The 24,272-nt window shown below is 32.3% G+C and overlaps 3 protein-coding genes across 7 annotated transcripts in view; 1 reads left to right on the top strand and 2 right to left on the bottom strand.

The window, feature by feature from the left end:
• Positions 1–392: 392 nt before the first annotated feature.
• LOC106115958 (coronin-2B) lies at positions 393–17,321 on the top strand. 3 transcript variants are annotated; one of them, XR_001227782.1, is made up of 13 exons: positions 393–699; positions 5,297–5,494; positions 9,986–10,102; positions 11,738–11,887; positions 13,024–13,188; positions 13,846–14,049; positions 14,365–14,469; positions 14,729–14,866; positions 15,229–15,331; positions 15,454–15,641; positions 15,980–16,135; positions 16,286–16,612; positions 16,655–17,321. XR_001227782.1 is itself a non-coding variant. In XM_013309625.1 (13 exons), the coding sequence occupies exons 2-13, from the start codon at positions 4,009–4,011 to the stop codon at positions 16,412–16,414; spliced, it is 1,698 nt and encodes a 565-aa protein (XP_013165079.1). In that variant the 5' UTR covers positions 610–699; positions 3,901–4,008; the 3' UTR covers positions 16,415–17,321. The 3 variants fall into 3 exon arrangements, 2 of the variants coding, with proteins under 2 accessions (XP_013165078.1, XP_013165079.1); XM_013309625.1 differs by adding an exon at positions 3,901–4,053 and having other exon boundaries at positions 610–699; positions 16,286–17,321; XM_013309624.1 differs by having other exon boundaries at positions 16,286–17,321.
• A 2,853-nt stretch (positions 17,322–20,174) lies between these two features.
• bou (glycosylphosphatidylinositol anchored membrane protein boudin) lies at positions 20,175–22,154 on the bottom strand. Its single transcript, XM_013309071.1, has 4 exons — positions 21,969–22,154; positions 21,744–21,899; positions 21,182–21,322; positions 20,175–20,585 (listed from the first exon to the last, which is right to left on the bottom strand). Exons 1-4 carry the CDS (start codon positions 22,027–22,029, stop codon positions 20,389–20,391), a joined length of 555 nt encoding a protein of 184 aa, XP_013164525.1. The 5' UTR covers positions 22,030–22,154; the 3' UTR covers positions 20,175–20,388.
• A 1,195-nt stretch (positions 22,155–23,349) lies between these two features.
• LOC106115759 (uncharacterized) overlaps positions 23,350–24,272 on the bottom strand; it is a 61,026-nt gene continuing 60,103 nt past the window's right edge. For all 3 annotated transcript variants that reach the window (XM_013309264.1, XM_013309265.1, XM_013309266.1), the window contains 2 exons: positions 23,944–24,152; positions 23,350–23,724 (listed from right to left, as the gene is read on the bottom strand). In XM_013309264.1, the coding sequence (XP_013164718.1) occupies positions 23,591–23,724; positions 23,944–24,152 (343 nt within the window). In that variant the 3' untranslated portion in view covers positions 23,350–23,590. The remainder of the gene's footprint in view (positions 23,725–23,943; positions 24,153–24,272) is intronic.

Consider the following 24,272-nt stretch of genomic DNA (forward strand, 5'->3'; position numbering starts at 1 on the left):
GTTTATTTGTATTCAAAATTGTATTGTTAAATAAATAAAAAAAAATTAAAAGAGATGCGACTATCTAACATCAAGCTACGATGTATGGGTGCCGAGCAGAAACAAGAAAACGCTAAGCTAAAAAAAGTCGACAAACTTTCAGGGCGATTCGTAATAGACCAAAAGATGGCGCTATACTTGCAGACTGGAGCACAGAGAACAAAAACATTTACATTTCATGGTCATGCTTATATTTAATACCTTTGAATAGTATTAATAATAATCTGTTATTTATAAACCTTAAGTAAAATTTCACAGCGTTTCAATTCATGCAAAAATAACACGGATCGAAAAAACGGCGACTTGAATAGCAGTTTAATGTAACGAGATTTATTTTAATCTGTGGCGCGAGCTTGAAGCTTGGAGATTTGAAGTGGTTTTCATTCGATTTTTACAGAAGTCTAGATTTGTCGTATCTTTGTTTATTCTAATTCTTGTTTTACTAATATTTCATAAATAATATTAGTAATTTGAAATATTTAAAGTTGTATTAAAACTTATACCCCTGGTCTCAAAATTACTCAGATAAAGGATATGCCTCCGGTTAAAGATGAAACGATAAGAGAAATTAATTGTTTAGATATAAACATAGTAGAGAAGAGCCCAGCAAAGAACAGTACGCTTGTGGATGTGAGGGCCTGTAATAAACCTGCTGCCAAGGTATGTTTTGCTACTAATTATTTGCTTTCAGCACCACAATGTTTTTATTACACATGTGTGAAATATTTCTAGTAGGTTTGCTCCTTTATTGTACTTATCACTGAGATTTTATTTGGAGTAGATTAGCAAGAAGTTTTTTTACAAATTAGTTTACTTTTGTAAAGCTGCTGTTGTACAGGTTAACTTATTTTATTTGGTTTTTTTAAGAGCTTTGATATAGAAATTCAATTAAATGCATTTTACAATGCAACTTAATACAAAATCAGTGCTGGGTGAAAATATTAAGTAATATATTCTGTGATGTAAGTGTTTTGTTATGGTTATGTTGTCACAATTCATTGTTATATAATCTATCAATTACATAAAATAATTTAATAGCTAAAAAAACACAATTATCATTAAAAAAAATAACTCCAACTCTTCCATTTTTGGTTAAAATAAAAAGGATCATATTTAGACTGACAAAAGCTTATTACAAGAATGGGATCTCAAGAAAACTGATTCACCACAATTTATATTTTATGTACATTTCAATATATGATGATGAAAAAAATAATTCTTACTTTGCTGCTGCAATGTCAAACCAAAATAAATGAATAATTTCTCAGGAAGACGGAGGCAAATTACCAGAAAAATTTTGTTTAATCTTGTAATTGTTTGAAAATATCAACACAGTAAAAATGCATTTATTTATTGTTCAAAAGACCATGATAAAAGTACATACATATTTACAACAATAATTTCATCATCAAGCTCTTCATAGCTATATGTTGTTGTTTTCTTGTCAACTTCCCGTTTAATTCTCATCTTTATTTTATTTTTAATTCAAAAAGGTAGAGATCTCAGTGGCCGAAAGCAAATTTTTGGCAGAATGATTTAAATCCTTGTGCTCCAAAAAGATTGGATAGCTAATTCACTCAATAGTAGTATTATTTTTTTTATGATAAAATTGGTGACAGTGGGATCACTGGGAACTTAATTAAACCTAGAACAAAAGTATTAAAAATAATTGACAATATCTGATGTTTGATTGTGATAGAGGATTAATTAATATTTTTTGTTATTTAAATCCAAATCCTAATTTTCTTGTCTTCTTTTTAACCTATTGCTATTTTATATAGGTTAGTTGACAAAGAGTCTATGAAAGTTGTTCTTTTAATATGCTATTACTAAGCAGGATATTTTTAAATGAATAGTATATAACGAAATTATTATTTTATTTTACATTGAGCATAAAATGTTATTCATGTAAGATGTTATGTACTTGTTCAATAAATTTTGCCTTTGAAATATAATAATGATAAAAAATATATATCTCACGCTTCGAAGTCTAAATTGACGTAGAACAAACGTGCGAAAGCAATTTTATCACACATTAATCTTACCATGGTCTTTTTATTGTTATTCAGTCTGTTAGGTATTCAGACTACTGTTTCTTCACATGGTGACGCCATAGGAAAATCTGTTTGCTAATACAAATATTACGTAGCGACTTTTTTGGCTATATATTCGTAATTATTGTGTCAATAAATTCCCTTCCTGAATAATATCGAATATTTTTTTTCTTTCGCATTTCTAAGTTTAATAGGTTAGTAATGTTAATCAACACATTGTGGAAATGTTTTCAAATCAACAATCTGACCTCTTAATGTTTATTTTTTAAACGACTTCAAAAAGTCAAAAAGGAGGAGGTTGTCAATTCGTCTATTATTTTTTTTGTTCGTCGATAACTACGCCCCTAGTTGTCCCATTTTAATAATTCTTTTTTTATTCAAAAGGTATTTCGTGTCGTCTTATTTTACTTCGATAATAAAAAACTTTTACGGTTTTTAATATTATTTAAAATAATAAAATATAGATTTATGGTCGCTCATAGAAATCTAATTTGTTTACAATTGTCCGTAATAAGAAAGGAATGCAAATATATCATAGAATTGTATTGTTCATTGAAACGATAATAATGCTGACACCGAAACTATAACAAATACATTAAAACATAAGTCATTTTTAAATTCCATTTAGAATTGGTAATGTTAATTAAACTTCTCACATCACTGGGAAAAAAAATACTTTTACTGCCAGGCGCCCTTATTCAATAATTTATTGCATTTTTTTTTACAAAAGAATCCAGAAAAAGTATTATTCCAAGTCTTACCCCCTTTAAGAAAATTCCATTTAGCTTATTGACATCAGCGGCAACAATTAGAAATATATTTTTTATATTTTAAGTTTCAACAATACAATTGAACTTGGTGCCGTACTAAAATTTTGTTTTATCGAAAAGGTATACCAATTCTGGTTTACCAAGATATTTAAGTCTCGAGTCTCAACTTCCTTAAAGTTTTGTCTTGAATGCCTCTTTGTATAAATTTTTTAGGTTACAATATGACATCCTCCATGACGTCATATAATATAAAAAGTGTTGGGGTAAAGACTCCTACAGTTAGTATACTTCCGGGTTATAAGATCACTTGAAAAATTTTAATAAAGTACTTATTTCCCTTTTGATAGTGATCGTGTATTGTTTAATATTATGATTTTACGGTTCGTATTTGACGGACTTACTACTAGTAATTCTACTCGTATCATTTATGTAGGAAATTGAGCATGAAATAGTGTATCAATGAACTAGAGGGTCGAGTTTCTTTAGATAAGTTTGCGTTCATTTTTGCTAAGAATATTTAAATGCATGATGCCTCTAGGTATGGTAATTTGCTTTTTAGTAATTGTCAATAGTCAGAAAAGGTGCTTTATATCTTGGAGGATGTGTATTACTCATGATACCGTTAAAACAATAAACGATTCAATTCCATAAATAAAGAAAATATTTGTTATTGATTATTTATTCTGAACTCAATCTAGAAAGCAAATAATATCGAAATGATTACGTAAATGCTTACATCACAGATTGTTTTATTTCAATTTATTGTTAATTGATATACAATCTATAGCGAAGCGTAATGAATAAAAATTTCTCCCAGCATCTACAGACTGCACAGGCGTTGTAATGTATCTTTTCACTTTTTTTTCGTCTGCCGCTCGACTCGCGCGCCTTTGCCGCTGTCATAATCATTCTCGTAATTACTCTTTGAAACCGGCTAAAGCTGACTATTGTATACAGCATTATATCATACATCTAGTTTATACATTTGTTTGTACGCTTCATTAAAGTTTCGGTGTTGTTTTTATTTTTTTTTACAGTTCGTGATGTGCGCTGCCGAATTTAGTGTTACTTGTGTACATGATTTTATTTTTTAAAATGCACAGACTGTTTACACATAGTTGTGGAGTACGAGTGTAATGTAGTGCATGCCTTATTTCGCACATAGTGACGACGACATGACTAATTCACAGGTATTTTTTTAATTTTTTAATCTGTCCTAAACATTCGCACTGGCAGGTAAGTAATTCATTCATAGAAACATTAAGCTTGCTACTGACTGCTTAAATCTACTGTTACGAATACAATAATGCCATTTATCAATCGAACAAAGAAATTGATATCCTCACTCTATCGTATTTACGCACATTGTTGAGTCACTGTCCCACAATATTATCTCTGGTCATCTTTTGTTCTATTTAGGTAAAGATGTCTTTTTTTTTAATTCGAAGGAATAAAAGGCAAGAGTCAGACTTTAGATCACACCTATTGTTAAATCCAACTCCTTTGGATACAAATAATATTTTAATATTATAACCTCTACACATATCATTTTTTTTTAAATTATATATTCTTGTATTCTGTGCACAACAGCGGTATTGTATCGATGAAATTCGGTAGCGAGAACTTTTCGTGTTAGCAACAATTTAATTGAATCTAATTGTCGTGACCGAGTGCTGTTTGAGAAGTATAATGAGAAGCAATAAGATCGTATTTGCATTGCTTAACCATGGACGTTTGACGTTTTTATATATTCATACTATACTTTATATTAGTCTTGTAATGTATAAATAAATCCTTAAGAATTTTTCTGTTATAATAATTTAAAAAAAAAGGACCTTGACAGATAGACGGACGAACAGCAAAGTGATCATAAGGGCTCCGTTTTTTCCTATGAGGTACGGAACCCTAAAAATCGCTTAAATTAATAACTAACTTAAAATAAGTAACTTATTAGCCTAAAATCGTTCACTGCTAGACGATGTCCTCCTTCAAAATATAATTATTTATAATTCACAATTTATTTTACTGTTATTAGTAGGTAGTGTTTTTGTATGTCTTCCGGTTGCAATTGTAACAATCATTCAAGCTGGAACAATAGTATTAACTGTTCAAACGATTGTGCAAAGATATTTTCAAATACATATATATCTCTGCCTATATTAACGAGGAAGTGTTATTGACGACTGACTTATTGGGCAACGAAATAAACTAGATAAAACCTAGGCCTCATCATTATTCTATTCAGGCAGATTGTCACGTTTTTACAGTGATTTTGGACGAATTACCTCGGAGATCGATAAATTCGCAGCGTTGTTACGAGTTACTTGGATAGACTGATGTTTTAGTAATTCATTACGTTACACATCAGAGTAGCAAGCCCGTTTAATTCTGCAAATATCTTTAATCTTTTTAATTCATCTTGACAATTCGTAGGTATGGTTCCGTGGTGTGAGAAGCTCCAAATTTCGGCACGTTTACGGCGTGTCGTTCAAACGGGAGCGATGTTACGACAACATAAAGATAACGAGGAATGCCCACGACTCCAACTTTTGCGCTGTCAATCCCAAGTTCGTGGCCATTGTCACCGAGGTCGCAGGTGGCGGAGCCTTCCTAGTGTTACCTTTGGATCATGTAAGTAAACATTTTTTGAAGTCATAGCTATATTTTCCTTCCCATTGCACGACATTGGAAATTATATATTGAATCTAACGTTTGCATGACATTGATTTATTTGTGTGTTGCATATGTTTAGTAATTTATCAAGCGAAACTCAGACTATAAGCTGATAAGTATTATCGCTTCTCATCTGAGTTCGAACCAAACGATTGTATTTCAATGTAAAACGTGCTAAGTATTCGTTGTCTTTTCTTTATATTCATATGATAGTATAAATCAAGGTTGGAAACTCCTCTATTTGTTTAGGTATAGACAGACATAATAGGATGGTATACCTGTAGCTTTTAACCGACAAAAAAGACAATATAGGCATATTACAAGAAAAAAGATAACTTTTTAATTTTCGATGGTATTGATACTATTATTTTGTTAATTTTTAGTGCATTTTGTTTGAGAACGTTTTTTTGAAGTCGGTTTTCTTTTTCAATAGTCCGCAATTTTGGTATCGATATGATGTATTCAGTGCGTTTGTACTCGTCGCACGAGTCAGCCCCAAATGTACATTCAATTGGCACACTGCCGAAGTAGGTTAATGCCCTTATTTGCCGTTTTTGTGTGATGCCCTATTTTGTGTCTATATTATCGTAGGTGATTTTCTTAAGGTTATTTATATAAGTGGAATTTATTACATTCTTAATGAATTTTTATGTACGCGATGGTGACGTAGCGAATACTTAAAATTTATATTTTCCGGAACTCTATTAATTATTTCGATGTATAATCGAAATGTGACAAATTGTTTACATATTTTATTTCAAGTAACTTTTTTATTATTTATTAGTCTTAATTAAGAGAAAGTTGCGAATCATTCATATAAGAAATTAATATACAAAGTACTGGCACGGAAACGATCACCAATTATAGGAAAGTTAAGAAATCGGACATACCAATTGAAAAATGTAATCCTTGATTGTAGATAATAATCGTATTATCTCATCGAACTGTTCTTATTCTGGTCGATGCTATACTAAATCGTCATTCAGAGAAACTCAAGTATTTAGACTATGTGATATAACATCGACCAATATTTCAATTTGAAAGATCGAATTCAAGACAATTATTGTTACTTTCTGCTAACCTGTCTTCCCGTAGACCAATAGATAACTCCTAAGATCGAAGAATTCAAACTATATAAGAGTTTTTTATTACCTCTACAGTAACTTATACAACAAAATCCATGCCTAGATTTTAGCATTACAGCAGGGGGCTTTGTACTCTACGACGGTCAAGGTTTTTGAACCTTGTACAACATGTTTATTATTCTAGATTTCACCAAGCCCTAGACGTTTAAAAGAAAGTAACTGATACAGGGTGATTAATTCATGGATAAATAATAATAACTTGTATTCCCTCGTGTGCGCAATTTCACTTTTAGCAATATTCGTTCGGATTTAAAATCAAAATGTAAAGACGTTATGCTTCGAACTATATTCTTCAACTTACAAAATGTATGTCAAGCTTGGATCAATAGCTTTAAATCTACCTATACCCTGAGTCATGTATGGGCCTCGGTTTTAATTATTATATTCGTTATTCGTATTTCTGTAGTTTTTATTATTTTCTGTGAGCGGAAAATACTTATCTTTATCTTTTATGTTTGTACGTGAGAAATATTAAAAAAAAATATTAACTTGATTCAAACAATGGAATATTTAAAATTTCATAATTATATTCTGGTAAATTAAAAATACATTCTGGCTATTTATGTCATATTTTTTTATACTCTTTGCATTTTGCTTAGTATTTATATAGTAGGTTACGATATTAGCCGCCATTGTTTAAATCAAAAAATCAATATCCCTATCGAAAGATATGATTGCGCGTCACTGTACCATACCAACCTTTTCCTAAATACACAATACCCTTACCGTAATATGCAACGTAATAATCTTACTTCTTACTATCTTACTAATATTATAAATGCTAATGTTTTGATGGATGGATGGATTTTTGTTTCAAGGTATCTCCAGAACGGCTGAACGGATCTCAATTAAATTTGGTATAGATGTAGACCTCAGTCTGGTAGAACACATAGCATACTAATTAAGTTTTTATTCTATTTCCGCGCAGACAGAGTCGCGGGCGATAGCTAGTATACAAATATGTATTCAAACAACATAATTAAATATAATTAATCACTTTTTTGTTTACGTTAACTTGATAAATATTTAACAACTGTCTCAAAAAATAATATCGTAAAAGGTAAACTCTAAAAGTACGCTACGGTTTTAAAGGATGTTTATTTAACAAAATCAAAAGTAAATGAATTTCACATCTGTACAGTACCGTGTGAATGTTAGAAGTGTAATAAAATACAATGTTTGTCGTGTTTTAATGAAGAACAGCTTAGGTTGTAAGTTCACACTTGTGAATAGCCATTCGCACATTCGTAAGAGAAAGTACCTGGTATGCTATGTTAAGCAAATTTATATGTCGCGCTAGAACAGCTGGCTTCTATTGACCGAATAAATATAAAATCGAACATGGATAATTAAGAAACCAAGGTCGACCTTCATAAGAAACTCAGAGTAGAGATAGCTATAAGAGAGCAAAATATTGCGGTCTTTTGGACTGTCGTTTATCCGGGCTCGATTGTTCAAAAAATTATTACTGTCTTTATTTAAAAAAAGTGACGCATGATAACATACTTTGTGCAGATAATTTTAAGAAAATTCAATGTTCTACTTGTAATAACATAAATAATATTGGACGCTTTTCCTTTTTGCGTTGTAAAAGTATACCTTATACGAGTTAGATGTAATTTTTACAATCTATCCGCTATTTAACATATTTTTAGTAATTTCTATGAACGAGACTTCTTAACCCAAAAGATATAAACATCTTTTGGGCTTGAACATATGCGTTCCTTGATAAATAGTTGGTGATGATAATTTTATGTGTCAGTGTAAAATACAGTTCACGCGTCTAACGAAAAACGAAACATCTATGTTATGACTACAATAATCCAAACAGACGATAACATTACGAGAGACGTAAAATTAGTTAAAAGTTGCTACATTTTCGATAGTAATCGTTGTCGGGCAGCTGGTATGAGGTAACATCTGTGTGTAATTGCTTAAAAATTATACTTATCAACGGTTTTTATTTCTAAACCCGCTGCCGTGCACAATTGTCCGTCCTCATTCCATTTGAATTATACGGTTCGCAGTTTTTCGCAATGTTCATTATGTAATTAAACGATATGGATTAGGAATTACAACTGCTTATACAATTTTTGTACGTAATAATCTTACTTATATTATTAATGCAAGAGTTTAAATGGATGGATGAGTTTTTGTTAGAAAGTATGTCCAGAATGGCTCAATGGATCTCGATTAAATTTGGCACCGATCATAGTCTTACTATGTTTTTTTTTAATTCCGCGCAGCCGCAGTGTGGTTGACTAAAGCCTTCATCTCTAACTCAGGGTAACCTCGAGTCCTTCGGTTGGGACGTATATGAACTGACGGACATACACAGGTTTAGGAATCCAACAATGTCTATAAAGGTGTATTGTAACTTAATTTAAATTAACTTCGTATCACTTACATAGCGGTCAGTACAACTTAAAGCAACCTTCACGCTCGGTAACATGTTCGAAGACCTGTGTAATCTGAATTCAACCGCAGATATTAGGGTTGTCGACTGATTAGAAATAATACAGTATTGCCGATTATATCATTATGTTGCGAATACAACAAGGATTATTAGCCGGACGCAATCGATAATTTCACTCAATCACTACTATCTTTTGTTATATCAAATGACTTAACCGTTGATTTCTCTGGTCAAGGTCTGATCATGTCCTCATACATTTCATTATTTTTGAGAAAACAGAGATAATATGTTTTAAACGGAGATTTAGGTCCCTTAAACCCACGATAAGTCTGTCGGTCACACACCACTTTCCCTTAGAATGGAAATATAATTTATTTAAAAGTTTATTTACTGTCGGTTAAGTAGCAACCCTAGCAAAAATAATTAACTAGTTTAGTACTCAAAACGTTGACTTACGGCACTGGATGTTATCTCAGAGATATAATAATTCTTGACACCCTGACGTAGCGCGCCCACGTGACGAATTGAACAATTGCCTTTAACTAAGACAATTGTAGGCCAGTATGCAAATAAAATTCTGGCACACGATTTCACTATGAAGGTCCGTATAGTAAGTGAGCTTTTCCGTTGAAAGGCTGAAAAAGAATATTATTTTATTATAATTTATTTTCTACCTAAAGTATTTAATTCAATACATACATATCTCTAACTATAAACTAATATTTAAACACTCGGAACTAACTTAGTTCTTACTATACGTGTTTTTAAAACGAAGGTTTCTCAAATTAAAGTGACATTTTGGCTTTAAAAATCTGCTTGTAGCAAAAAAAATCTGGAATGATTTTTGTGACATACTGTATATTTGGTGATGAAACTATCGTATTGCAGACTGGACGATTGGACTTCAATGCGAGCCGCGTGACTGGTCACAAGGGTCCAGTCCTCGACATCAAGTGGAATCCCTTCAATGATAATGTCATCGCATCCTGTTCTGATGACTGCACGGTAAGATACTGGTTACTTTACCAATAAAAATTTCCATCTCCTACCATGTTATAGCTACCACAGGAGTAGTATCTTTAAAGTAGTCTAATATATTTTCTCTCTTAGGGACAATTTTTTTTTGCAAATTAAATGATAAATCACTCATTAAAAATCTTAAACATTTATTTTTCGAACTTCTGTATAAAACAACATGCTGTATATCACTTAATGTGATGTAAAATTGTTTATAACCGCAATATATGTAAATTACTTATTTACATACTTATATCCGTATAATACATGCTAAATGAAAGTATTATAAGAAAAACAAATACTTTCATTTGGCATGTTTATTCCGATACGTTGTTGCAATTACTCATCATGAATAGGATATCCCACGATAACTTTAACCAACATTGGAGTAATATGATTTTAAAGTCTTAGAAATTAAGGATTAGGTCTTAGGATATCATTTCTGAAGGGACGAAACATTGAAACTGTAAAATTTTTGACAGACGTCATTGATTATTTAATTTTTCCACACAACGTTTTATTATAAGTTAATTTACTAAAAACATAATAAACTTGTTATTCATTCGTATCGTTTATAAATGTCTCGATACTGTTTGACAAACACTTTCACTTTGAACACCTAACAATTGTCGATACGTAACTCTATTGTTTTCATAAAAATTTTTATCACACCAGTCACCGGTTGCTACCTGTCTTTGAACATTTTTATTAGTAGGTACACTTTTATGTCTAACAGCGAACAAAAACTCTAAGCCCCCCATTCGCATGGGCTGTTTTCAATCGATATGAAAATCGTTCAAAATGAACAAATGTATTTTCAAATATCTGTTTGGCAACGCTTTAAAAATGCGAAGCTTTCATAACGTGTTCTATGGTTCTATTTGAACACTTTATCTCGAGATATAAAAGCACCCGTGTGAAAGGGCTAAAGTTTGTAAATTCTTGTAAATACCAAAAATAATGCAGTATTTACTAATGTCACGTATAAAAATTATGCTATCTTGAGTTATTTTTACTTATAATTACAATTAATGCTTGACCACGATATACGATGAGATGAAGTGGTTGAAACATGATAAGCGCTAACTTAACCCATGCTATTTTATAAAATCAATGTACTTGTTTACTTAGTTAATAGCAGTATAATTTCATTGTGTTTTAATAAGGTAAATTTGTCATAAAGACGGATTACCCGAGGTTAGTTTGGTGTTGATATAGGGCCCAGTAAAGTTGGCGCCGGCTGACTCAAGGTTGTACAAACTTTACTAGCTTATTACATAAATATTGGGTTAAGGAGGGATGTTTAGCTGTTGTACCTTTTATAACACATTTTGTTAAATATTCCCTCAGAATAATAGGAAAAATTTATAAAAGTCTTTCTACAGGGCTCTAACCTATTTTAATTTAGGGATAATATAGTTGGCACTGAACTCGTTTAAGTAGGTGGCGCTAGCGTCAAGAGTGAGATCTGTCAAATTTTTATACGTCATTCTAGCGATTAAAATCTGTTCCTTTTCCCCTTTTTTTGTTATAAATAATTTACGAAATATCTTTTGGTTTGACCACAGTTCACTCTTTTTTTCATTGGATCTGCATACTTAATTGTATATTTATGTTTTCCAGGTGAAGCTATGGCACATTCCGGACGGCGGGCTGTCAATGCATCTGACAGACTGGCTGGTGGAGCTGCAAGGACACAAGCGACGTGTCGCCTACATCGAGTGGCATCCCACCGCTGAGAATATACTACTCAGTGCTGGATTCGATTATTTGGTTAGTGGATACTTCATAGACAAATAAAACGTGACTGACTGTACCACTTGGCTACTATATTTGAATAGAAAAGGAAGTTTTAAAAATTCATTAATAGATTAAGCTACAGAACCCAATGGAAGGAAAGTACCCCATAGTCAGGAAAATATTCATCCTTGGTATGATAAAATCTTACTAATCTTACTTCTTACTAATTTATAAATGCGAATTGGATGGATGAATGGATGTTTGTTTGAAGGTATCACCGGAACGGCTAAACGGATCTTGGTGACATTTGGCACAAATGTAGAATGTAGTCTGGAAGAACACATAGGCTACTATTTACGTTTTTTTAATACCGCGCAGACGGAGTCGCGGGCGACAGCTAGTTTTTACAATAAATCCTTCTAGTTCGTATTATGATTGTCTAGTACATAAAAGAATAATTCTTAACTAAAATAATAAATAATTTTTTCAATATTTTTATATTAAAGCCCTAAATTTTAATATTGTTATCGTGGAAATATAAATAGAGTAGCCTGATAAACATGAATCAGCAAAATTCCTTTCAAAATCGTTCAAGTAGTTCCGGAATTTTCTTTGTAAACAGATGGACGGAATTGTATTTGCAAACAGACAAAAATTAAAAAAAAAATAGTTTTTCGTTATCAGCAATCCAAATACATCATCTGCACGATACAGACAATCCAATTTTATTAATATGTATAATATTTGATATGTGGATCAAACTACACACATGTCACATTTAATGTAAAAAGACGTTTAATGTACATGAACACGCGAGATTAATTGTCCGTTTGTAAATCGACTTGATCGCGTGATGTGACTCACATTAACTGGTCGTTGTACAGTTAACCGCTATTCAACATTTCATTTATAAAGTGTTTATAGTTTTCAGCTATTTTCATGATATTATATAATGTTTATTCCCAGACTTACGAAAAAACCATCCTTATTTACTTCCTGACTATAAAAATTAAAAAAAAAAACACTATGCTATACTTTGGCATTTCAAATTTGAGCAACTGGAGGGACTTCGCCTGTTCCTGCATATAACTATTATAATAAAAACATTTTTCCACTAAGAATACGTGCTAGTGGAAATATAGTTAGAGTATGATATGTTTTTGTTCCAGATAATGGTGTGGGATGTGGGCAAGGGGCTGGCAGTGAAAGTGATATCGTGTCATAGCGACGTGATCTACTGCATGTCTTTCAACCGGGACGGTTCTCTCCTCGCTACCACTTGCAAGGATAAGAAACTGCGGGTCATCGAGCCACGTCGCGGCATCGTCCTCTCTGTTAGTAACACCAGCTACATGCCGTTCATTTCTGAAACAAAAACTTCTGTATGAAGTATATCGTCGTCTCTGTCACTATCTTCCGCTAAACAGAGATAACAATATTTTATAAAAAAAGGGATTTTGATCTCAGCAACCCACGGTTAATCGCTCATCCCATAGAACAATGACTTAACTCCGATTTAGCTATTTTTCAGTAAAACGTTTTGAAAGTTTTAACTTAAGAATGTATTAGTATGTAGATTTTTAAAATATTTACATATATTCTACTAGCAACAATAAATTTATGTAATCCATATAACGTTCGAAAATCAATTTATGACATTAAAAAGTCATTTTTATTTATTTGATATTTAAGTCGTTGTTCTATTGGAGGAGCGATATATTCACCTCAGCCGGCTTTGTTTTATCTGTGTAAAAAGCCTACTAACCGTAAGATAGGTCGAAACAAAGGCATTACTATCATAATATATGCTTTATATGATTAAGATGAATTTATTTAAGAAATCAAACTTGACTCTTATTAAAACTATAACTCGTGTGTCTGATATAAAAAACTAAAGAAGAAAGTGTAGCTTACTTTACTGTGAAGTTATGGCATTTTATAATATTATTTATAAAATAATTTGGTGTTTGTTAATACAAGTGATATTCCAGGAGGGTCAATGTCACATGGGTACGAAAGCTTCCAAGTGCACTTTCGTGGGGTCTGGTCGTGTGCTGACTACCGGCTTCTCACGACACAGCGACCGCCAGTACGCGCTGTGGGACCAGCACGACCTCAGTGCGCCCCTCGTCACTGACACTATCGACAGCTCCTCCGGTGTCGTCTTCCCTTACTACGATTATGATACCAATATGGTCAGTTTTTTTTTATTATAATAAATTGGAAAACAACCAATCGGACTGCTGTTCATAAAAAATGTTCTATATTTCACACGAGGACCGAAAAGTGAGGTACTATACTGTATTGTCCTACTGCACTCTCTCGCTCCTCTTCTGTGATACTAGCTAGCATTAGGGTTAGTGCCCAACTGCTGTCAGTTACTAAAAAAAATAAAACCCTGGGGTGTTAATTTTGCAATATCTTACTGTTGCTTAAATGAAACAATTTTTATTCAATTTTTGTTCTGTCATCTTTCCCGGACTTATGTTAATTTTCGTTGTTATTTTTAGGTGTACTTAGCGGGTAAAGGTGACGGCAACATCAGGTACTACGAGGTGGTAGATGAAGCGCCTTACGTGCACTTCCTCAATCAGTTCTTATCGGGGAATCCACAGGTAATGGAACATTAAATTATTATTTTAGACAATAGAAAATTATTACTTTATTATTATCGATGTCAAATATCAACTGCGATCTTTAAGGAAATACATTACAATTTAGACTTACCGTTGATTTTCAAGACCAAAGTCTCTGTAAAAACATATCGTCATCCTTGTTATTATCTTTGACTAACAGAGGTAACAATGTCTTAAACTGTGATTTTGGTCTTAGAAATCCACCATTAATGTGTTTTTATGTGTATTTGTTTGTTAGCGTGGTCTAGGCTACATGCCGAAGCGCGGCGTGAACACGGCGGCGTGCGAGGTGTTCCGCTTCTACAAGCTGCATACTTCACGCGGCCTCTGCGAGCCCATCTCCATGATCGTGCCGCGCAAGTCTGACTGTTTCCAGGTAAATACGTATACGTATCATTTACACAAACATTCTGGGATAATAGTCGAAAGAATTAAAACCGCTTCCCACTGTGAAACTATAATTTGCACTATGTAAATTGCTATGATAAGTTAACAACCTAGTAGCATTGTGAACGGCAAATTACTTCACCCGGGTAGGAAATTAAACACCTCGACTGTAAAGTGCTACCAGAATAACAAGAAAGAAGTTGTTATACCATATACTGATAGACTAAGGAATAACATCATAATCTCATAAATATTGTGAAATATTGACATATAAATACATCTGCGTGATTAGCAACGTGTCTTGAGAGATTTTTCTTCAATAAGTATTTAATACTGTATAATGTATTGCAGGAGGACTTGTACCCGGACACTGCGGCGCCATTGCCCGCTCTTAGCGCCAAGGACTGGCTGAGTGGCATGAACGCGCCGCCACTACTCATCAGCATGAAAACTGGTTAGCACCACATTTGTAGTATTTCGCTCGTAAGAGTGTGGTGTATTCGGCCTACGAAAGATGGCGCTTTTTCTTATGCTTAAATTATACTAAGGAATTTCTTAAATGATATGATGTGTCAGGTGTGACAATATCAACGCACAAGCCGCGCACGAGCAGCGCGGAAGCACCAGCGCTGCAGCCGCAGGATGCCAACAACCGAAAGAAGTTCGCCTTCCTGTCACGTGAGACCACGCCCGACTACCGCCCGCTCGCCACCTGGCAGCCGCGCGAACCTCTTGCCAACATCACACACAATAACGATAATGATGTACGTATTTGTAAGGCGAATCCCTTGATTTTAGTAATAGTAGCAGGCCATAATAAGACTAAAATATATAAACAAATAATTTTATTTCCTACATTAAGATTAGACTTCTCAGAAAACAATTTTTGAAATGTCTAATAAAAGATTTTATATAGGATGATAACATTTTCAAAGAAAGTGCAGAAAACGCTACGAAAACCAAGCCAATCAATGTCATTGGACATTGGTGTATAGTTAGAATTCATGGTTAAACTTGAACATTGAAATTTAGAATATGTAAATTATAAATGTAGATAATTGTCATTTACGAAGTATGTTAATTTAATCGTGTTGTGATCAAGGTGGGTATAAACGAGAAGTCGCAGAAGACTAACGCCAACCAGACGACCAAGTTCCACCAACTGCAGAAGATGTTTGGCAAACAGGCGGGCGACGCCGAACCCGTGCCTCTCTACAAGCAAATCAACCAGGGCGACGTCTTCACCACCGAGCACGAGGTACGTCAATCACCATATTTTATAATAATCGAATCCTGAATTAATATGTACATTAACAAGTGAATAAAAAAATTATTTCTCAGAAAACCGCAGGGGTGAAGTTAGTCTTATTATTTTTTTTAATCTAAACAAGGCTTATTTGTGTTCCAGCTGCGAGTGGCGTTCAATCGTCAGGGCGAGGAGCTGCGTGTGGCGCGCCGGCAGCTGCAGCACAGCCAGCAACGCGTGCGCGAGCTCGAGCAGCTGCTGGCAGCGCTGCAGTCACGCCTCGCGCAGTAAACCACCAGCAGCTGCTGGCCGTCGTCACCACACGCACCGCAACCGCACAGGGCTCAGATTGTTCACTAAATATGTTGATACATAGATCTTGATAGGATGGTGTTGTGCGATAACGTTAACAAAGGTCGTTGTCACAATAGAAAGATATGCAATATGGTCATAACAAAAGGATGGTGTTATGCAAAAAGGTCAGCAGAGGTCATAACAAAAGGATGGTGTTATGCAAAAAGGACAGCAGAGGTCGTAACTTTAGAATGGTATTATGCAATATAATAAGCAAAGTTTGACCTCTAACATCTTTGTTTTATCTTGAAAGATGATGTTATTCAATAAGAATGCAACATTTTATTGATGAACTTTATTACACAAGATATTGTATACTTATTCTTACTTAAATCATTGTTTACGTCACTGCTAAATCTGTTGTCGAGACTTGAAGTATTACTCGGAGACCTCTAACTTTTAAATATATACATTCATTATCAATATAACTATGTATATATATATATTTAGTGAACATATAATATTGAGCAAACAGCGGTAGATGAGTGCATTGTAATTCTAAATGCATTCCTTGCATGTGTACCAGTGATCTATAAAGCTAAGAGTACCAAATGTACTGAAATTTTAATATTATTAAGCTTTGGCACAAGTTAAACTGTCGCATTCGGAAACTGATTACTTTATCCGTATTTTAGTACATTTATTTTACTTTAAGAGGCTCCCTTAAAGATTGTGTACGACTCTGAGTGTGGCAGTGTGTCTCAATAAGCTTGATATATATTTATATGATAAGAAATCTTTGCTACGCTTGATGCATATATGGCTTATATGCGGTTTTCAATAATAATCATGTTTTATTATATATATATATATAAGTGATCTTTGGTTATGTATTTTATATTGTATACAATTGATTACATTTTAAATAATTTTATGATTAATTTCACAATTAATTTTAATTCGGCAGTAATTTAATTAAACTTTCATTTTCTTGTTTATAATGTTAGAAATACAATTTGTATGATTTATGAAGAAAACTAAAGGGTCAGGTCAGACATACTTCGGTGGTGAGCAAAGCTGAATTTTTATCACAAATAAAATTCAGCTCTATCATATTAGAACAAGGTTTTATTTTACTATTCACGTCTTACATGTCTTACAATAGCTTAATGGTTAAGGGTACGGATCTTCGATCACGAGGTCGGGTGTTCGAATCCCGCCATTTGACTACTGTCGTAAACCATATCCTAGCACAAGCCTAGAGCTTAGTTGGAATGGTGAAAGAAATATTAGTAAATTTACAAAAAATCTACTAATATTTTATATTATAAAAAAAAATCATAAAAAGCTTAATTTTATGTGCAGTAAAAATCTTCTCTGCTCTTCGACCCAATCTGTTTGAATGAACCCATAGGGCCTAGAAATAGGGCCATAATGGATTTTAAAAATAGATTTCAATCAGTACTTAGCGATAACAAATCTTCTAAGTATTTCTCTTATTTTGGAAGCATATTTATCATGAGTAAATTAAACATTCCAAAAAAATTATTCCAATAAAAATTATTTTACTCCAACTTAATTATTTTTTTAGATATGTACTATTATTTTGAATGAGCCAAATTATATAAACAGTATTAAATAAATTATATATATATTCATAATTCATAAGGAATCAATTGGGAATCATTCTAAAATTTTAATAATTCTTTGTGCAAAAATATTCATTTTCTTTGACAATTTCTTTCCATGACAAATATTATTTTCTCCACTGGCATCTTTAGTTGGTAGCTTTTGTGATTACATTCGTGATTTTAAGGCCTAGTTTTGTCTAAATATTTACTAAGTTTAGGTTAATTTGCATTTTCTTTAGCTATCGGAATGCCTTAAAATAAGATGGCTTGGTCGTTCCAAGCTTTATATTTAAGTACATGCAAAATGTATTCTTTCATACTCTGAGATGCGAAGCTATCTTTAGAGTGTATAACACAAGAAATGTACTGAAATATACAACAATAGTTGTATACATTAGTAGTTGTATACAACAAGAGTTGTGTATATGATCGAAATTTAAAACACAAAATGAATTCTTGGCATTTTTGTGTCTTTAAAAAATGATGTACTGCTAATCTAAGATTATTTTAATTAAGTAATAATTTCATTTATTCATAGTTATATTGTGCAATGAATATTAAGGCATTTGTCTTATGATTTTGTGATGTTTTATTATTCCCAGTATCACTGTTTCTTGTGCACAAAAATATTGTTTGCTTTATTTTTAAGTTTGACTTTGTTAGTGATTTGTTTTTAATCTTTTTAAGTCTGATTTATTTTAGTATTGTTCCTTTAATGTACATTAGTTTTGTATGTCTTTATTATTGGAGCTTTTACTTTGTTATCATAGAAAAAATACGAAAAACATTTAAGAAAATTCTGATTTAATTTGATATGAACGACAGTAAACCAAACCAGTGCCAGACATGTTTCAAACTGAAAAATATGTACAAAAAGGTTACCTGAACTTTTTGTATGCCGGATATTTTTTTAAGCTATAGAAATACAAGCTAGATAAAAATATTTAGGTGCTAGATGCTTACACATGTGAACTTCTTTATACCACTGATGACAAATTATTCTATTATTGTAAAAAGATTGCATGCAAGTACAGTCAGCGAGAAAAGGAACAACAATTTTCAAAATGCATGATATCATTTTTTTAAACTTTTACGATTGATGATGTTATAAATGTTTAAATAATTTGTAATATTGTAGAATTATATGTAAAGTAAATTACCATAAAATTCTTAGGTGTGTCCATTTGTAATTTCCACAATTTGGCTAATGTTATTTGTACCTGTTTATTATTGTAGCTGACTGTACTAGTGTAATGCGTCACCTGACATTCCATTGTTCTGGACAAAAGCAACGACTAGTGTAAGTTACGTTAAGACAAAAGTATTATTGCATAATAGCTGGTTTAATTCAGTTCTTGGCTAAGTCGACGTTAATATTTATTGTGTATTTTTATATAAAGCTTGTGTAGCACAAATTTTCAATAAATGTTTGAACATTTTACTTTAGTTTTTTTGATATTACATGTAAATTTCAACTCTTAATGCCACCGATGTGTTTATCATAAGTTACATACAAAATAAGATTTCTTATAATTTATAAATGCGAATGTCTAGATGGATGGTTTGTTTGAAGGTATCTCTTCAATAGCTTAACGGATCTCAACGAAATGGTATACACATAAAACAGTCTGGAAGAACACATAGGCTACTAATTATTTTTTTTTAATTCCGACCGCTAGTGTAGAAATAAAACAACTTTTTTTAATACAAAATTGTATTAAAGGTTTATAATACGATATAAAAATTGGTAATGCCAATAAATGCACACGTGGACGAACACAGAAGTATCATTACACACAACATGTAGAAAATAAATGTTATCTATGAGTTTCCACTGGTGTATTACAAAAACTTTTTTTTGTTCTATTAGAAATAATAGATTACAGTGGTTTTTGTAAAATGTTTTGGCTGTGAAGACTCAGGGTTAAACATGTGGAATGATACACGGCAGAGTTGCTTGAAGTAATCCAAAAATACTTTGGGTTTCATTCATTAGAATAAAATAAGCTAGTCTAAACTCATACATTTCACCTCTGCTTTATCAATGTTTCATAATAATGTTTACTCTGGCGATGTTAAAATTATAAATAAATTAATACATAAAAATGTCTTTTGATGTAAATATAAAAAATATATGTTAATTTGGACGGACAATCTTAAAATTAATAATAAGACTTAAAAAATATGTACAAAATTATCATTTGTCTTACATTACAGAGAATTAAGTGGAATGATTGATTGAAATATACAAAATATATTTTTAAGAGATTAATAATCAGTCTGGATGTAAATTCTAAACTAAGTCGGAGGTAGCCGCAACACAAATGTCAAAATGTCACATTATGTGCACATAAATGAAATAAATAAGAAAATAAGTAATGTCATGGATATTTTCAGAGCTGCAGCTGAGTTACATCCATCACTGCTGCAAGTATAGATACATGTCCTGTATTCCAATTTGTCCCCGGGCTGTGCAACATAGTTACAATAATTGCCCAAATCCAATGATGAACAGAATCTTTTTGTGCTAATCCCACCTGAAACATTATTAAACAGACTAAATAATTGTAAACAGTTTATTTCCGATTAATTGATTGGTTAATTCAGACTTTATAGCTCTGAGATAAATTGTGCAGCATAGAAAACATAATTTTAAGTTTTGCATAAAGCATGGGGTTCATCTGACCGAAAATGTGTCAAGAAAACAGTAAAAATCAAATGAATCTGATCAACATATGTTTAAATGTGTTCATTCCCTCACTTCAATGATTATTTCCGACTTGCTAGTAAGTTTGAATCAACCAATAACATGCAGTGAAAACTTACCATTATAGTATAGTGCCCAGTGCTCAAAAAATCACCAAATTGATGGATTAATAGTGGAGTAACAATATCAAAGGTTATATATTCCGAACTCCTATTTACACCCATTAATTACCACACACCAGTATAATTATATATTATTTTACATAAATAATTTAAATAGTTACACCCTCACACATAAAAAAAATTATCCAATAAAATTGTGTGTAGTGTATATTCTGTGCATAAAAAATCTATTGTAATAAAAAGCTTTGTGCATTTTTATTTGCAATGAATATTCAAGCTTATTCATGTTATTATTAGTAAGAACCTGACTGCTTAATGCAATATTGAGCATTGTAAACATGATGACAAGGAGTTGGCTTCAGGTATCCTCCATCTAAGTTAATGAGACCATCACCACATTCCAAAGTGTTAGAGGAATTACACTGGAAACATTCTATTGCTAAACCTAGATTAAAAATAAGGGATTAGTACAAAAATCTTTGTCTAGAAAATACCTATTCAGAATAATACATTAATGTCCGTGAACTTGATGTTACTGCGAACTTTGAATATGTCATTAAAACTTTTAAAAAATTGAAAAAAAGTTAAAACTATATTGGAATTTATCAACTTTTACTTTACTAGGTACCAATCTCTGTTATATATGCAATGAAATCTATATGTAAATTAAACGGTAAGTAATATAGTTTGATCAATTATAGCCATGCTTAGATTAGTATTGTTCTTTACACAATCTGCTAAGAGTCAAATACAAATATTTTGTTAAACTTTTTACTTAAATATTTTGTTAAGATTTTGTTTAGCTTGTTAGTTATTTAAAAATGTTAGTATACCAGAGACCCAGACCATTTGCATGTTTGTCTCACCTTCGAATCTACCGACATGCTTGATGCAATATTGAGCATCATGAATGGTCGCACAATCGGTCGCTACTATATCTGTATCGCTATCTAAGAACTCATTACATTCGAAAGGGTTCTCTGAATCGGTCCCTGAACACTGGTAGCAATTTATCGAATCAACTAAAATAAGAAACAACGTTAAAATTTGTAAACTTTTAGGGCGTTACCGTGTTGACAACTGTTTCTTACCTGATCTTATCGTAACAAAGAATATCGAAGATATGAAAAGTATTTTACTTTTAAACTGCATTGTTAATTTAAATACTTATTTCACTTATTAGACTCACATTCGAATACTTGAATACAAATGAAATAGGGGCAATTTAAACATGAAAACAGTCAGTTAACAATTTATACACACTCAAATTTGGTGACAGTGACAGTTGGTGTTAGTCATAGAGTAGATGTTAGCAAGATCAAGTCAAAAGTATATAAAATAACAGATATACACAAAACACTTTAAACACATAGTACTCTGTGGACTGTAGTAGTAGAATGACTTCCGTCAATTTTCACTACAATAAAAGATTCAAAAATATTTTTTTTTATTTTATAGTTAATAAATTAAACTAAAATCGCTTTTTTTCAACTATTGATGCATTGCGGCTTAGGAGCAATTTTTTTACCTCCGGCACAGTCAATAAGGAAATTAGGAATATATTTTTAATTTTTATTTAAATAATGAAAACGTACAAAATTTATATAGATTACAGATAACAGTTGACTCTTGGCACTAACGTCGTCATTTTCAGTTTTTCTTCCCATTATAATAATGATTAACAGAAAATAAAACAATACGCCATGATTTTTATTATTTTATATTTAAATTCTTCCAAATTTTATTTATTTATCATTAAATTACATATCTAAGTATATAAAAATTATATAAAATAAAACAAAAAATTATCTCAATGTTATGTAATGTTAAGTAGATTCAAATATATTTATTTTATTTTACATGCTATGGACGTTTTGCTTACTTTAATAATAAAGTCATAAATATCGCAAATCCAGTATACACAAACATCTTACAAAATATATAAACACACTTTTCTTAGTTAGTAATTAAGAAAATGTACCCTATCCAAAAATCACATTTTGCATGAGCAGAAACTTACAGACTCATGAGACCTTAATTTGTACATTATTACTCTATTTTAAATGCGTTAACTTACGTAGTTATTTCTAATTAAATTTATAGGCAGTACAAATAAACAAGGAAACAAATATTATTGTCAGTAGAACATATGTTAATTTTATATTTCAACATTTTTATAGAAGGAATGTATGAAGATAAAGTGGATGGATGGCATTGATTTAAATGTAAACTAGTTATTTAAATATAAGTCAGTTACGTCACGCATTTTATTATAGACCACATGCGAAGTCAACGAATAATCTTAAAAAAAATAAAAGAGCCATAATTTCTTAATTCTTATAAAAATTTTAGAGTATTTTGCATGATCACTTTGCTTGGTTTAACAATTGGAATGTATAGGAAGTTATTTACATAACAAAATATAAATATAAAAAGATATTAAAGCAAGCCCAGCCCATAAATTGGGTGTTATTAATGAACAAACACAACATCGTGTATGTAATGTAGAATTTTTTTGAAGAAATGTAACATCAGTCGTAGACACTTGGATGTAGTCGTTGGCTCAAAGATTGGCACAATGGTCTGACCTTACTATGACCAGGAAATGTATTTTTTATATGAAAATGTGGCAAACGAACAAACAACCGCTTGAATTCGCCGAAATGATAATGGGAATGGTTCAATATGAGTATCGCAGTAGGTACGATGTTGGCTAGTTGTTGAGTTGCGGGCGGAGGGGTAAGGAGCCTTCCACCCAGAAGTTGGGGCGCTGCATCATGGTCTGCCACAGGGTCACCTCCTTGCCCACGCTGTCCATCCAGTTCACGCTCGCTCCCATATATGTACCTGTAAATTAATATTATTATTAACTTTTTTTACGATTTAGATTATATACAAAATTTTATTTTTTTGTAACGAACAATTTTTATTGCCTTAAAAACCATCTACATATTTATGGGCTGTAAACGGCTTTGAAATTGAAATATTCAAAAGGGGCACTGTTGGAACTCATGGAACTCTAAATATATAGGCATATTTGAAAATATTGTGTAATTGATATCTGACCGGTGCCGAGCGAGAGTCTGACGGCGCCCATGAAGTCGTTGGAGGCGAGGCGGTCTCTGTCCCACAGACTGAGCTCGAGCGCGCGCCCGGCCAGCTCGGCGGGGGAGAGGCCGCGGTACGTGAACGTGTGCTCCCAGCGCGGGCTCAGCGTGCGCCGCGACACGCCCGTCTTCTGCTTCGCCAGCCGACCGCGCTCCGGCAGCAGGTAGCTGTACACATGATACATACATACATTTAGTACTTGTTATATTTATCTTTTTCTTATTTTTAAAATATACATTCAAGGTTATGTCCGAGACTAACTTACGAATGACGACTGATGGATGTTA

The sequence above is a fragment of the Papilio xuthus genome, unplaced genomic scaffold (genome assembly GCF_000836235.2).
Source record: "Papilio xuthus unplaced genomic scaffold, Pxut_1.1 DF827777.1, whole genome shotgun sequence".
NCBI lineage: Eukaryota > Metazoa > Arthropoda > Insecta > Lepidoptera > Papilionidae > Papilio > Papilio xuthus.